Source organism: Eurytemora carolleeae, unplaced genomic scaffold (genome assembly GCF_000591075.1).
Source record: "Eurytemora carolleeae unplaced genomic scaffold, Eaff_2.0 scaffold1184, whole genome shotgun sequence".
Taxonomy (NCBI): Eukaryota; Metazoa; Arthropoda; class Copepoda; order Calanoida; family Temoridae; genus Eurytemora; species Eurytemora carolleeae.
Window position 1 is genome coordinate 93,691 of NW_019397161.1, and position 16,270 is coordinate 109,960.

General features: G+C 31.6%; 1 protein-coding gene across 1 annotated transcript; it reads left to right on the forward strand.

Annotated features, from left to right (window-relative positions):
• Positions 1-2,508: 2,508 nt before the first annotated feature.
• LOC111712425 (uncharacterized) lies at positions 2,509-15,566 on the forward strand (the record flags this gene model as incomplete). Its single annotated transcript, XM_023487025.1, has 11 exons — positions 2,509-2,582; positions 3,795-3,844; positions 4,595-4,673; positions 5,016-5,094; positions 5,835-5,884; positions 8,616-8,743; positions 9,194-9,234; positions 10,132-10,193; positions 10,282-10,329; positions 10,674-10,762; positions 15,483-15,566. Coding segments are annotated over exons 1-11 (758 nt in total), but the record flags the coding sequence as incomplete, so codon positions are not given.
• Between the last annotated feature and the right edge of the window lie 704 nt (positions 15,567-16,270).

The window sequence follows — 16,270 nt, forward strand, 5'->3', positions numbered from 1 at the left end:
TTTACAAGCCAGTACATTATATACCGGCTACCATTTACAAGCCAGTATATTATATACCGGCTACCATTTACAAGCCAGTATATTATATACCGGCTACCATTTACAAGCCAGTATATTATATACCGGCTACCATTTACAAGCCAGTATATTATATACCGGCTACCATTTACAAGCCAGTATATTATATACCGGCTACCATTTACAAGCCAGTATATTACATACCGGCTACCATTTACAAGCCAGTATATTATATACCGGCTCCCATTTACAAGCCAGTATATTGTGCAGTGTAAACATACCAATTTCACTTATGAAGTAGATTTTCAAACTATATGAAAACCATTTTTAAAAACACAAAAGATTATCGTCTTCCTGTTCTCCAGGCTAATGGGTCTAACTGTAGTCTACAATATCCACGTTAAAAGCCGGCTAAACACAAGCACATGGTAAAGGATTTTACTCTATAATATTACAAGGAAACTTGTTAGATCAATACATGATATTGTACTTAGGACCATTGATCTATCTATCTATCTATCTATCTTTTCTATTTATCTATCTATTTACCTATCTATCTATTTATATCTATCTATCTATCTATCTATTTATCTGTCTATCTATATATATTTCTATCTATCCATCCTTCTAACTATCCTTCTATCAATCTTTCTATCTATCTATCTATCTTTAGATAGATAGATAGATAGATAGATAGACAGATAGATAGATAGTTAGAAAGATGGATAGATAGATAGATAGATAGATAGATGGATAGATAGATAGATAGATAAATTAGATAGATAGATAGAAAGATACATAGATAGATAGATAGATAGATAGATCGATATATATATATATATATATATAGTTAGATAGGTTAGGTAGAAACATTTATAGTTAGATAGATAGATGCAAAGTTAGATAGAAAGATTCGAAGTTAGATAGATAGATACTGAGCCTATATAGTGAGAGTTAGTATTGTGCGTACACCTGAAGCGGAAGTTTAATTCAACGTGAATTCTAAATTTCTAATTTTCCCATTGAAAATAGGAATTGAGATTTTATCTTAGTTTTTGTCGTCTTCCGTTGTAGTCAAAACTACTTATCTCATTTTATTCTCTCTCCTAAACAAAATATAAAAAATTAATATTTCAATTTTATGACGCAACTTAGTTTTAACGATGCATATGGAAGTAAAAAAATGGAGAATCTTTTGAATCTAAACACAAAACTTTTATTTAACCCTTAAAAGGTTGGGTGGTTTAAATCATTGTGCAGCCACTGGAGGGCAACTAATTTTGATTTGAAATTGGTTGATTGCAACTAATTTTGACTTGCAATTGGTTGATTGCAACTAATTTTGACTTGCTATCGTTTGATTGCAACTAATTTTGACTTGCAATTGGTTGATTGGAACTAATTTTGACTTGCAATTGGTTGATTGGAACTAATTTTGACTTGCAATTGGTTGATTGGAACTAATTTTGACTTGCAATCATTTGATTGCACCTAATTTTGACTTGCAATTGTTTGATTGCACCTAATTTTGACTTGCCCCAACTTTAACTTCAAACTTTAAACAAAGGCCGTTCAGTCAAAGTATGGAAGTGCAAGGCGTTTTTAAAACCCTTTTTAAGACCTAGCTTATATTTGAGAATGTAAAAACTGTAAAGTTAAATGAGAAATCTACCAAATTTTCAAAACTTTGTCGGAAAAATGTGATAAAGGTTAACAATTAGTAAAGGAATCTTTGCCACAAACTAAAATTTTCTAATCCGAATATCTTTGAAACCTGATACTGTAAATCTTTGATATTTTAAACTTCGACTATTTGATTTAACAGAATTCATAGTTGGAAATATTAAAGGAATACGACATTTGGTTGCAAAGATAATGAGAAAATTAGAATTTGTGGCAAAGATTCAATTCCTTATTTTGGGGTATTTTAAGGTTTTGAAAATTATAAATCCCCGCTAAAGAGAATGTCGTCATAATTTCAAGTGCGCCTCCATTTAAAAGAAGGGGGTTTGTCATGTACTACAGCGGTGTCCTTTAAACCTTAATCTTATCAATTATGTGAAAGATACGGGATGCCGACGTTTTCCTTACAGAGAAACTGCACAAATGAAAACAAACGGGTTTAAAATTAAAATCATGGATATCTCAGTCATTCTTGATCACAGAAAGGTTTTAGGTTTAAAGGGAACCGTTGTGAATTGGAAATTTCTCTCATGGTGGGTCACTTAAAATTACGCTTAAAGTCCCTTTAAATCGTTTCTGAAGAAAATAATTGAAAATGATTATTCACGGTTGTTGATTTGAATCTAAAACGATGAGAACGTTTAGAAGGCATAAACCGTAAAATATCTAAAACCATATGGTTAAACAAGTTTAAAATGTTTAGGGCGGGGTTTTAAGAAGAAAAATGCCTTTACAAAAGGGAGGGGGGGGGGGGTAAATGAACAAAAGGGTGATGACAAGAATAATAATAATTATATTTACGTTTTAAGATGAAAATGGTTGATTAATAAAAAATGCAATTTTTCATTTTTATTCTTCTTTCAGTGGCAGCCATGGTGCAGGTATTGAATTGAAATCAAAATTTAACATTTTTCAATAGTTAGTTGTCGGTAGATCATAGATAGCACTTTTACTATTCAATACAGTCACACCTGAAAATTAGAGATAGGAAATGATTTTTTATTCGGTTTTTAACATTTAACTTTTTATTGTTTTTAATCGTCACCGCAACATGTTTATCATTTTTCAAAATGTTATGGTTTATTTTGTTTTTCTCATGATGTGTTTACAAAAATAAATATTATTCTGTTTTACTCATATGAAATTTGGCCTGAAAAGAACCAAAGTTAATATCTTTTGGCATTGCAAAAAAGTAGGAGAAAAAGAAATTCACAAAGCATGTCTTATTTCTGGAAAAGCAGCGGCCACGAGTTATAAAATTTATACAAGTGCCCACTCACTTATGTGGCAAAGAAAAGAAAAAAATTGTTTTTGCCACGACCCATTTTTTATTTTTTTTTTATTTTAATAAAAGTTTTAAAATTTCGTCTTAGATAATATAAAATTGCATCCTTTGTAAGTAATCAACTGTATTGTATGTTTATACTTGAGGTCTACAATTTAATAAGATGGTGCACTTTCATTTCTTAATACAACAGACACTTCTGATTTAACGAATTAGGTTCTTGATCCGTGAAAAACAGTAAAACCAATCTTTCATTAATTCGTAAACTAGAAACAAGGGAACTGAGTGCTAAATACTCAAATTGTATAAACCTTGTATCTGAGCAACCTGATAGTGGACACCTTTGGTATTAAACTTAGATTATTTGATCTAACAGACTTCACATTTTGAAATATCAGAGTGTTTAAGTGTTTGAGTTAGTTGTCTCAAAATACCCCTAGTCTTGACTTTTCCAAAATGTGGTCTGCTCTTTTTTGTGCTCTCAGTATTACTGGAAATATGTTCAGTATTGTTCAGATTTCGACAACTCTGGTTTTATTTTTAAAAATTGAAATCTGAACAAAATTCTCAATATCTTTGAAAACATTGACAGCACTAAAAAGACAGACCACAATTTTGAAATCCCAGAATTAGAAGAACCATACATGTGAAAGAAAGTTGACGCTGAATGTCTCAATTTAATCAAAAAGATCAAAGACGACTTAAAAATTGTCTTGCTGCTGTTCATGTTTCGTGGGACACCCTGTATTTCCTTAGAAACATCAAATACACTGGTTATCACTGTACTTTAATCTAATTCTAAATAAAGGTTGGTGGATCACCTGCAATAACTGGTCTGTCTGCTGATTCAGGATTCAGGCAAAGACTCTAAAATAAAAATTTAAATTTAAATAAAATGTACATCTTGGATTTCTCCCCATTAACAAGAAAAAATTATTTTCGTTAAATTGTAATCTTTGTATTTTTGTAACATTAAAAGGAACTGTAAGTGTAATTTTAAGTGATCATACATGCAAAGATGACAATGCCCGATTTACTATGGTACCATTAAAATCTTTGTCTGATCAAGTATAAATTATATATCAATGTGTGTGTCTCTTTAAACGGGTCATTTTCATTTGCGGTTTTCTTTTTAATAAAAAAACAATGGAGAAACTCAAAGAACAAAAAATTTCGAGTCAGAAAAACGACGGTTTCTTCCACATTTACACATAAATGTTTTTTTGTATGGTGCCGTTATGAATCGGGCATTGCCATCTTTACATGGAGGGTCCAGGTAGGGTCACTTGAAATTATTACACTCTCAGAAATTTCAAATTTCCATTTAACAAAATTTGTTGGAGCACTGGCATCAAATTCACCTTAGCAGAATCATTCGTCAAGTTTTGTTGAATTTGAAATGTAGATTTTTGAAAATATGAATTACTGAATACACAATTACACACTGTAAGAACAGATTTGGATTATTCAAAATACAATAAAAGTTTTAAATTTGCAATAGATATTATTATTATAAAATAGAGTTAGTAGAAGATTAATCCGTTCTTTTTTCGTCTTTGTGGCGTCAAAAATTCATGCGATCTCGCTCAAGAGACCTTTGGATTGCAGGAACCTGACCCTACATTGGAACCTGGAGAACTCCGGAGGAGAACCAACCCTGTTCAAGACTAGATATTGTGAGAACCAGGTAAGTTGCCATTTTTAATCATTTTTTCTGTTCAAAAATTTTTTATTTTGACGGTCCAATTGTGAGTTGCCATATAAAGTTTTGGATTGATCGGTACAGGCGCTTTGGTTTATGCAAATGAAGGTGTTTTATTAGAATAAAATAGACTGAAAATATATAGAATACGTTTAGATACCTTTTTGGGGAATCTTTTTTGCCAGAGAAAACGAAAACCAAGAATGGGATATGGTCGAGGGGGGAGGCTTTATACACGCCCCCCCCCCCCTCGAACTCAACTTTTGTTTTTTAGTTTGTCTGTTATACCTCCCTTTTAAAATTCATTTTATTATGTTTTTTCTTCAGTTTTGGGGTGAACACCACTGCAGGAAGACGGTTGTCTCGGTCCTACCGAAAGAAGGGAAATTTATTCATCAAATTCAAGGTAGAACTTTTTCAACATTTTCCCTTTCATGGGAATGTTAGCATAATTTTCAGTGACCCTCCATGCCATGATGACAATGCCCGATTTTCTTGCGCAGTTCTTGCTCATAAGGAAAAATGTAGAATTTTTAGAATTAAACACTCGAGTCAGTAAAAACGCCGTTATCTTCAACATTTTTGATCCGATTAAATTTTCATGCATTGCGTTGGTGGATCGGGTAACTCGAAATTACGCGAACAGTCCCTGTAAAAGTGATTTGTCGCAAAAAAATTCAAAAACATGACTGTCATGTTTCGTTGGACACCCTGTCAGGCTGAAGTTTAATTATAAATCTGACCAAGTGTTGTGTATCTTGATCTCCACCTGATGCAGATCTACTGATTAATTTAATTCCTCGTCGATATCTCGTGATGGTCATACCCTGCAGTGCAGTCTTTCATTGAGGAATCAAACATTGATTCTAAAATCTAAAAGTGCCCGCATTGAATATCGAGATCAATTGTTCAAGATTAACAGTATCCAGAACAAAAGTCCGATACTTTTTTATATTTGGTAAATGTAGGTTAGGTAATATTATGTCAAATTCCATATATATACATATGTATATATATATACATATATATATATATATGTTCATATATTAGTAATTTAAGAAAGCAAAAAAAACTTTTAACAAAAAAAAACAATATGAAAAAGACAAAATAAGAATAAAAATAAAAATATAAAGTTTAAATGTTCAGGATTAAAGATGGCAACAGAATACGTTATCTACCTATCACTGTTAACCAAGGTGAACACTTTTCCGTTTAAATGGAGTACATTCACGTCATAATTTAATTCACAAGGTACTAAATTATTGAATAGAGGAGTTTATTTTTAAATATTTCAAAGAAAAATTTGAACCGAAAAAATAGTAGAATGAATTTTTCAATTTCTTTTGTTTTTCTTTTTGGAAAAATATTTTTTTTTCTCAAAATTATAAAAAACGATAAAGAAAAAAAATTATAAACATCAATATATGTTCTATAATTCTGTTAAGAAATCGATTGAATCGTTCACTTTTTTACCTTGATTCTTTGTATTTGATTAGGTTCAATCAACTCTAGGTTTGATTCTTTGCATTTGATTAGATTCGATTAATCCGAGGTTTGATTCTTTGTATTTGATTAGGTTTGATGAACTCGAGGTTTGATTCTTTGTATTTGATTAGGTTCTATCAACTCGAGATTTGATTCTTTGTATTTGATTAGGTTCGATGAACTAGAGTTTTGAATCTTTGTATTTGATTAGGTTCGATCAACTCGAGGTTGGATTCTTTATATTTGATAAGGTTTGATGAACTCGAGGATTGAATCTTTGTATTTGATTAGGTTCGATCAACTCGAGGTTTGATTCTTTGTATTTGATTAGGTTCTATCAACTCGAGGTTTGATTCTTTGTCTTTGATTAGGTTCGATGAACTCGAGGTTTGAATCTCTGTATTTGATTAGGTTCAATGAACTCGAGGTTTGAATCTCTATATTTGATTAGGTTCGATCAACTCGTGGTTTGAATCTTTGTATTTGATTAGGTTCAATGAAATCTCTGTATTTGATTAGGTTCAATCAAACCAAGATTTGATTCGTTGACTTTGTATTTTATTAGGTATGAAAAGGATTAATTCTTTGTATTTGATTCGATTCAATAAACCCAAGGTTTGATTCTTTGTATTTGATTAGGTTCAATCAACTCACGGTTTGACTTTTGCATTTGATTAGGTTCGATCGACTCAAGGTTTGATTTTTGAAATTGATTAGGTTCGATCAAATCAAGGTTATATTCTTTGCCTATGATTAGGTTCGAACAAATCTAGGTTTGATTCTTGCATTTGATTAGGTTCGATCAATTCAATTTTGAAACTTGTATTTGATTAGGTTTGATCAAATCCAGGTTTGCTTCTTTGTATTTGATTAGGTTCGATCAACTCGAGGTTTGATCTTTGTATTCGATTAGGTTCAATGGTCTAGAGGTTTGATTCTTGTATTTGATTAGGTTCGAAGAACTCGAGGTTTAAATCTCTGTATTTGATTAGGTTCGATCAAATCAAGATTTTTTTTCGTTGACTTTGTATTTTATAAGGTTCGAAAAACTACAGGATTAATTCTTTGTATTTGATTAGGTCCAATCAACTCAAGGTTTGGCTTTTGCATTTGACTAGGTTCGATAAACTCAAGGTTTGATTTTTGCACTGGATTTAGGTTCGATCAAATCAAAATTTGATTTTTGCATTTGATTAGGTTCGATCAATTCAATTTTGAAACTTGTATTTGATTAGGTTTGATCAAATCCAGGGTTGATTCTTTGTATTTGATTAGGTTCGATCAACTAAAGTTTAAAATCTTTGTATTTGATTATTGTTGTATTTCGGATTGTTCTTAATATGAGTGAACAGTCCCTTGAATTCAACGGGATGCCAGAGAGCAGTACATCCCGAGCCGTAGCAGTAGACACAAGTCTCCTGCACACTACCGCTCTGGGAACCGTGCTACATACAGCGCACAGATAGCATACAGAGGGAACCTTTCTGGACGAGCTACTTGGAAGGAGACGAATCCAGCTTACACCAATGAAGCTGCTATAGATGAAGATATGGAGAAGGAGACTGGTGCGAACCATGCAAGAGGTGATGGATAAGTTAGCAGCGTTGAACCAGGAGCTGGAGAGTATGGTGTCCTCTACTTTGAAGGAGACAAACACCCAAGAGCCCCTTGTAGACCCCAACGTCAATAAATGGGATGCAAGGAAGGCCTGGGAGCGGGAGTTTAGACTTCATCCCGAAGCTAACAGGGATGAGGTATGCTCCAGGATTTATGTCCATGTTGGGAAGCTGCTCCACAGATTACAGGAGCGGGCTGACCAGCATACCTGGAATAGAGATGATAAATACGTGATGGATGGATTAGCAAATATAGTAGTTCTACACTTCAGATTGGATAAACTAACTGAGGGAACTATTGAGGGACCTAAGTTGTAAAGGAACCATGGCTGACCATTAAACCATCTAGTTATCTCTATCTAATATGATGTATACATTTATGATTATGTGAATAAATGTGTTAACATAGTATTGAATGTATTTATTACTTTGGGTGTTAATAATTGCACGAGCAGATAATTGTATAAGGTTTACTCTGAATGATAGAGATAGCCGAAGTATAATAATGCCAGGTTGCAAAGATATCAACAGCGCATTAGGGTTAGGCCCGAGTGATGGAAATAACCCGATCTGCAATGTTGTCAGGTTGCAAAGATAATAGATTTAGAAACAAGTAGAATAACTTGAAGTAGAATCTTATCAAAGTTTGCTAGTTTAAGTTTGCCAATTCATTGCACATTTTAGTAGTAAGAGAATACTACATTATGTTTGATCAAATCGAGGTTTAATTCATTGTATTTGATTAGGTTCGATTAACTCGAGGTTTAATTCATTGTATTTGATTAGGTTCGATTTAATCTAGGTTTAATTATTTGTATTTGATTAGGTTAAATCGACAAGACAAGCTCTGAGTGTCTTGGCTAAAGAAAAAGAAGAAGAAGAAGATGAGATAGAAGATTTAAAATTTGCCTCAAAGCTAAACGTAGAAACCAAGGGGTTCAGTGCCCAAGCTAGGAAACAAAATAACCTTTAAAGAAAATCTAAATTTTACATTTTACAGAAAATAATCCAAAAGACAAAGACACAAAATAATTTAGACCAACTCCACTAGGCAGAAGGAAAAGGTTTTTGGTACGCCTTTGATTCTTCGTAGCTTCTTTTAATACTGATTTTACGTACAATATGAGAAAATCTACATTTTGTTCAATTTTTGATCAATAGCTCTTTTAAAAAGATTTTATGATTGAATAGTTCGTAAAATTTACTTTAATTCCATGTGATGAATAGATTTGTACTTTTATTCTATCCAATAAGTCTAAGAAAAATGAACTATAGATTCTTTTTAAAATTTTGATTGATTCTGAACCTCTTGTTTCCAAAAAACACTTCCATTTTTTGGGTGACCGTTTTTTTACAAAAGTATAATTTCGAGAAAAAAAATTTAAGTTTGTTTGTTTTCTCCAGAGATTGTGGACCTAAACATACTCAAGTGGAAATTCAAACAGGTATGATTATAGAGATGGGAGCCTTTGAATTTTTTTCATTTCGTTCGTTCATTTTCGTGAACAACCCATTTCGTTCGTTTTTTTCAATCGTTCAAACACTGTTGATTTCATTTCATTTTCTATTACAATCGTTCATTAAAAACAGCTCGTTCAAACGAATAACTAGAAAACCTTCATGAGCGTTATTTTTGGGTTTTTTCGTCCGTTTATTAAAAGGATGTTTTTCCATTTTTCTTAACGATCCATGTCCGTCGTTAGTTTATTGTTCACAAAAATGTTTGTTCGTTCTAAAAATGTTATTCGTTCATAAAAACGATGTCCATCTCTAGGCATAGAAAGTTACTCGAAATTTAAATAGATAAACAGAAATTTTAGAAATTGAAACATGTCGAAATTAGAAAGAGATATGAATATATTGACAAGACTTGGGTGTCTTAAAGGAATCGTAATTGAAATTTCATCTGCTTCACAATGAATATATGGCAATGCTCGATTCACAACTGTACCCTTTAAAACTTTGTCTGATGTGGTCTGAATTAGAGATCAATGTTTATAATTTTGATAACTAATTATTTACAACTTTGGTTTCTCTAGAAAATTGTGACTTACGCAAAACATATTCTGAGCTAAACACTTTTACTCTAGAAAATCTACAATATCTTCCACATTATTGATCAGAAAAATGTTCAAAGGGTACCGTTGTGAAACGAATATTGTCATCATTGCATGGGGAGGACATTCTAAATTACGCTTAGAGTCTCTTTAAGTTTAACCGCCTGGAGGAGGGACCTACTTAGCGCTTGACGATTTAAGACAAGAGTTAAGATTTAAAAGTTTTGATCTCCAATTACCAAATCAAACCATATTTCTTTATTTCTTTTTTTACCCTTTCTTTAGGACCAGGATTCACGGGGAAAATTTCAGCAGAAGGTTCTTTAGACCCATCCTGCTCATTACAGGTTTATTATTATTATAATTATTATTATTATTATCATTATAGTTATTAAATGAAACACTAACAATAATGATACTTTACAAACACTACAGGGTGCCGGAGGAGAACAACTGAGTTACACATTGGATCTAAATCATAAGGAAAGAGGCAAAAATATTTTTTTTGTAACAAAAAAAGAGGGGTAGAGGACAGAGAGTGGTGTTATTGAAAGAGGGAGGAGTGATTACAGCGGGAAAAAACAAGAGAATTGATTACAAAAGAGAAAGACGAGGAAGAGGGGGGGGGGGTAAAACAAAGATGGAGAGGGGCACTTTTAGAAGTTATTAAAAGGAGGTGAGGTGGGTAAATGAGAAAGGAGGGGGAAGAGAAGTTCATAAGAGGGGGAGGGGGATGAAAGAGAAAGGAATGGTGTACTAGAGAAATTACTAAAATAAAACAAGAGTCATCTATAATAAAATAATTAGTTTTGCCTCATTTACTGTAGAAATGTAGATCTGAATTAAATAGTACAGTTGCCTGGACATATATTGTAGTGCAAGAAAATCTACCAATTCTCACTCATTCAACAAGGAGGTAAGGGACATCGATAATAGCATTCAACAAGGAGGTAAGGGACATGGATAATAACATTCAACAAGGAGGTAAGGGACATGGATAATAACATTCAACAAGGAGGTAAGGGACATGGATAATAACATTCAACAAGGTGGTAAGGGACATGGATAATAACATTCAACAAGGAGGTAGGGGACATGGATAATAACATTCAACAAGGAGGTAAGGGACATCGATAATAACATTCAACAAGGAGGTAAGGGACATGGATAATAACATTCAACAAGGAGGTAAGGGACATGGATAATAACATTCAACAAGGGGGTAAGGGACATCAATAATAACATTCAACAAGGAGGTAAGGGACATGGATAATAACATTCAACAAGGGGGTAAGGGACATCAATAATAACATTCAACAAGGAGGTAGGGGACATCCATAATAACATTCAGCATGGAGGTAAGGGACATTGATAATAACATTCAACAAGGAGGTAGGGGACATTGATAATAACATTCAACAAGGAGGTAAGGGACATCAATAATAACATTCAACAAGGAGGTAAGGGACACGGATAATAACATTCAACAAGGAGGTAAGGGACATGGATAATAACATTCAACAAGGAGGTAAGGGACATTGATAATAACATTCAACAAGGAGGTAAGGGACATCAATAATAACATTCAACATGGAGGTAAGGGACATCGATTATAACATTCAAAACTAGAAAGATCATCTGTTATTTGATCTAACAGAGTTTATAGTTTAAAATATGTATGGTAAACTGTATATAATTACGAAATTAGAATTTTCGGCAAAAAAATTGCTTTGCACTCGCCTTGTTGTTCTTAACAAGTGACTTTATGCAGCAGAAGTAAAGAAGTTCATGGAGAGAATTTACATTTTATATAAAAAAGAAAAACAAGATATCTTCCTTATTATTGATCCAATAAAGGTTCAAAACGTACCATTGTGAATCGGGCCCGTATCGTTATAAAGTAACGTTTTAAAGTAACGTTATAAAGTAACGTTATAAAGTAACGTTAAAAAGTAACGTATAAAGTAACGTTATAAAGTAACGTTATAAAGTAACGTTAAAAAGTAACGTTATAAAGTAACATTATAAAGTAACGTTATAAAGTAATTTTATAAAGTAACGTTTTAAGTAACGTTATAAAGTAACGTTATAAAGTAACATTATAAAGTAACGTTATAAAGTAACATTATAAAGTAACGTTGTAAAGTAACGTTATAAAGTAACGTTGTAAATTGAAATGACGCCAACATTAACCATAAAGGAGAAGATAAGACTTCAGACAATGTAACGCAATAAAATCTAACCTACTCTAGAAATTTACATGGTTCCCTTTTTTCTTCTGTTTGCAAACTCGTTTTGTTATTCCTTTTTAGGCTTTAAAGTTTTAAATTGTTACTAAGTTTCATCCTTTGTGGGTTGGAAGGCACATCACTTTTACGGTCTGCTCCATATTCATTATTTTCGGCAACTGTAAACCTGTTTCTCCCTTTCCTCTATACTTAATAAGCTAATAAAAAACCCTATTCAATGCAGATTAACACTTTATTTAACCTTGAGATCGTCATATTTTAAGAGTATAAGGTTGTTTACTCTCTCTCATACTGTGTGGGTCACCCTGTACATATATATTATGTTTATAAAATCCATTAAAGAGTGAAGAAGTGAAAGTGACGGGAATTAAACTTTAAAGTAGAGTAACTAGTGGTCAATGTCAGGAAAAGAGAAAATTGAAAAGCGTACGTGCGTTAGCAACGTGAATTTTTTGTTGTCTACATGCGTGAGGATTTGCGTGAATTGAATGTGTGAGTTCGATTTAGAAATCAAGACATTTGCTTAAATCATTTAGAAACTTGGAACTATTTATATTCAATCAAAGGGACTGTATACGTATTTATATTCAATAAAAGGGACTGTAAACGTATTTATATTCAATTTAAGGGACTGTAAATGTAGTTATATTCAATTAAAGGGACTGTAGGCGTATTTATATTTAATTAAAGGGACTGTACACGTATTTACATTCAATTAAAGGGACTGTATACGTATTTATATTCAATTAAAGGGACTGCATACGTATTTATATTCAATTAAAGGGACTGTATATGTATTTATATTCAATTAAAGGGACTGTAAATGTAGTTATATTCAATTAAAGGGACTGTAGGCGTATTTATATTTAATTAAAGGGACTGTACCTGTATTTATATTTAATTAAAGGGACTGTATATGTATTTATATTTAATTAAAGGGACTGTATATGTATTTATATTCAATTAAAGGGACTGTATATGTATTTATATTCAATTAAAGGGACTGTAAATGTATTTATATTCAATTACAGGAACTGCACATGTATTTATATTCAATTAAAGGGACTTTATACGTAGTTATATTCAATTAAAGGGACTGTACATGTATTTATATTCAATTAAAGGGACTGTATACGTATTTATATTTAATTAAAGGGACTGTAGACGAATTTATATTCAATTAAAGGGACTGTATACTTATTTATATTCAATTAAAGGGACTGTATACGTTTTAATATTCAATTAAAGGGACTGTATACGTATTTATATTCAATTAAAGGGACTGTATGCGTATTTATATTTAATTAAAGGGACTGTATACGTATTTATATTTAATTAAAGGGACTGTACCTGTATTTATATTTAATTAAAGGGACTGTACATGTATTTATATTTAATTAAAGGGACTGTATACGTATTTATATTCAATTAAAGGGACTGTACACGTATTTATATTCAATAAAGGGACTGTATACGTATTTATATTGAATTAAAGGGACTTTATACGTATTTATATTGAATTAAAGGGACTGTATACGCATTTATATTCAATTAAAGGGACTGCAGGCGTATTTATAATCAATTAAAGGGACTGTACATGTATTTATATTCAATTAAAGGGACTGTATACGTATTTATATTCAATTAAAGGGACTGTATACGTATTTATATTCAATTAAAGGGACTGTACACGTATTTATATTCAATAAAGGGACTGTATACGTATTTATATTTAATTAAAGGGACTGTATACGTATTTATATTCAATTAAAGGGACTTTATACGTATTTATATTCAATTAAAGGGACTGTATACATATTTATAATCAATTAAAGGGACGGTATACGTATTTATATTTAATTAAAGGGACTGCAGACGTAATTTCAAGTAACCCACCATTTGTAAAGTGGCATGTCCGATTTACACCGGTACCCTTTAAACCTTTAGCTGAGTGACTACGAGATCCCGTCAGGACAAGTGGAGGAAAATGTACGCTAGATTGTGACGTGTTTATTTTGCTTAATCAACTACATTGATCCATGTTGTTATTAGGTGCAGTACGTGGAAAAGGGATATGGATCATTTCAAATATGGTCAATGTCTCCGATTTTGCTCAAAATTTTAAGATGCCTTTTAAGGATATATTAATAGGGGAAATACAATACTTTTTATTTTTACCTTTGTAAAAGTCTTTTTTTGGCTATTTAAAAAAATCTTTTTGAAATTTGTAAAATTCATGAATTTTACCGTTTACAAAGAGACATTTTTATCTTGGTAAGATTTGAAGCTATAATAATTCTTGATATCAATTAAAACTTATGACAATTGTCTTTTTATATTTTTGGTAACTGTTGTAGTTGTATAAATCTTGTATACAGGGTGTCAAAGAAAAAGAGGAGTTTTTTTTTATATTTTTGGGAAAAACGGCCAAAAAATTGATTTTTTAAAATCTAAAAATATCTTCATTATACTGATATGAAAAACATATTAAAAAATTCCATTGACATTCCAACAATAAGTGGGTTAAAAGCCTGATTTTCTGGGAACACCCTGTTTTTTCGTCAATTTTCTCTCTTTTTTTGAGTACTTTTCTCTTGAAAATTGAGATAGGAGGAATGCAGCCTCCAATTGTGGTCATTTACAATGGCTATGAAGAAAATTTGGAATAGATAAAATCGTTTTTCGTAGAATTTTGGCAATTTCCTACCCAGTTTCTGCTGCGTAAGTATGAAAGTAACTTTTAGGCAAAAGTTTCGACGATTAGGGGGGGGGGTTCCCTATCTAAATGTCCATTTTTAACTTAATTTTTTATCATTTTTTACATTTATGGACTGATACATCTAAGATCTAACTTGGAAATATAAAAATCTAATAAATTTTACAGGAATTTTTGTTAAAAATTTCCAACCCCATTCATCATTTTACTTTCTCTTCTTTACACCCCGTTGATTCACTTTTGTTCAATTAATTGAACAGTTTTCACTTTTAACCTAATCTTGTCAAATTAAAATCATTTAATCGTATCGTTTGTCTTAATTTCTCAATTTCTAATTTTCTAGATTAAAACAATATGGATATATAACTTATTTTTCGGTTTCTAAATAGAACTGAAAATTTAATTTTTAAAATGTTGTTGGTAAAATTGATCTTACCAAAAGCATTTTGAAAAGACACAAAACCTTTTGAAAAATCCCGAAAATTCTGTTGATAATTTCGTTAAGAAATTATTTTAAACGTAGAAACACTTTTTTGGAAATATGTAAACATTAAACTATTTAGGTTCCTGATTTCATGTAAACTATTTAGGTTCCTGATTATATGTAAACTATTTAGGTTCCTGATTATATGTAAACTATTTAGGTTCCTGATTAAATGTAAACTATTTAGGTTCCTGATTTTATGTAAGTTTGCTATACCGGATGTGTTTACTGTACAGTCTGGGCTAAACCTACCTTTTTCTTCTAATATCAGGTCTGTAAACTAAAAAGTGTATATCTCGCCCCGTTTTTTTTTGAGAGAGAATGAGGAAACACGCAAAAAATACAAATTCAATTAAACTATCAGATCTATTATAGTATCTAAGGCTAGCTAAAATATACTGGCAAAAAAGAAAGAAAATTGATATATGTAACACTAGCTGAAGGGCCCAGCGTTGCCCGTGGTAAAAAAAATTTGAGATTATTTTTTGAAATAAAAAATCGATTTTTTTACCCTAAAAAACCCCCCGGGGACCCCTGAGTTCCACAAAAAATTTCAGCCCATTCGATCCAGCTTTTTGGCTGAACTCGCATGAATCTTAAAAAAACGACATCTAGTGTTCTGTCTGTTAATTTAATTAATCTATGGTAAAAGGACTGGAAATTATTTTCCAACCTGTAGACAAAGAAGACGGTCAAATTTATGCAACATTGCTGGAACGAATTTGTGGCGAGGTATCTCCTCTAGTTCTGGTAACATAGTAGAACATTTAGAACATTTCTGTTATTCTCAATGCTTATCATGCAATAAGAGGAGTTATCATTGGAAACATCTAAGATTTCTATTTTACGTAAAATTTACTTTAGTTTAACGAGCTTATTTTCATCTATCTATCTATCTATCTATCTATCTATCTATCTATCTATCTATCTATCTATCTATCTATCTATCTATCTATCTATCTATCTATCTATCTA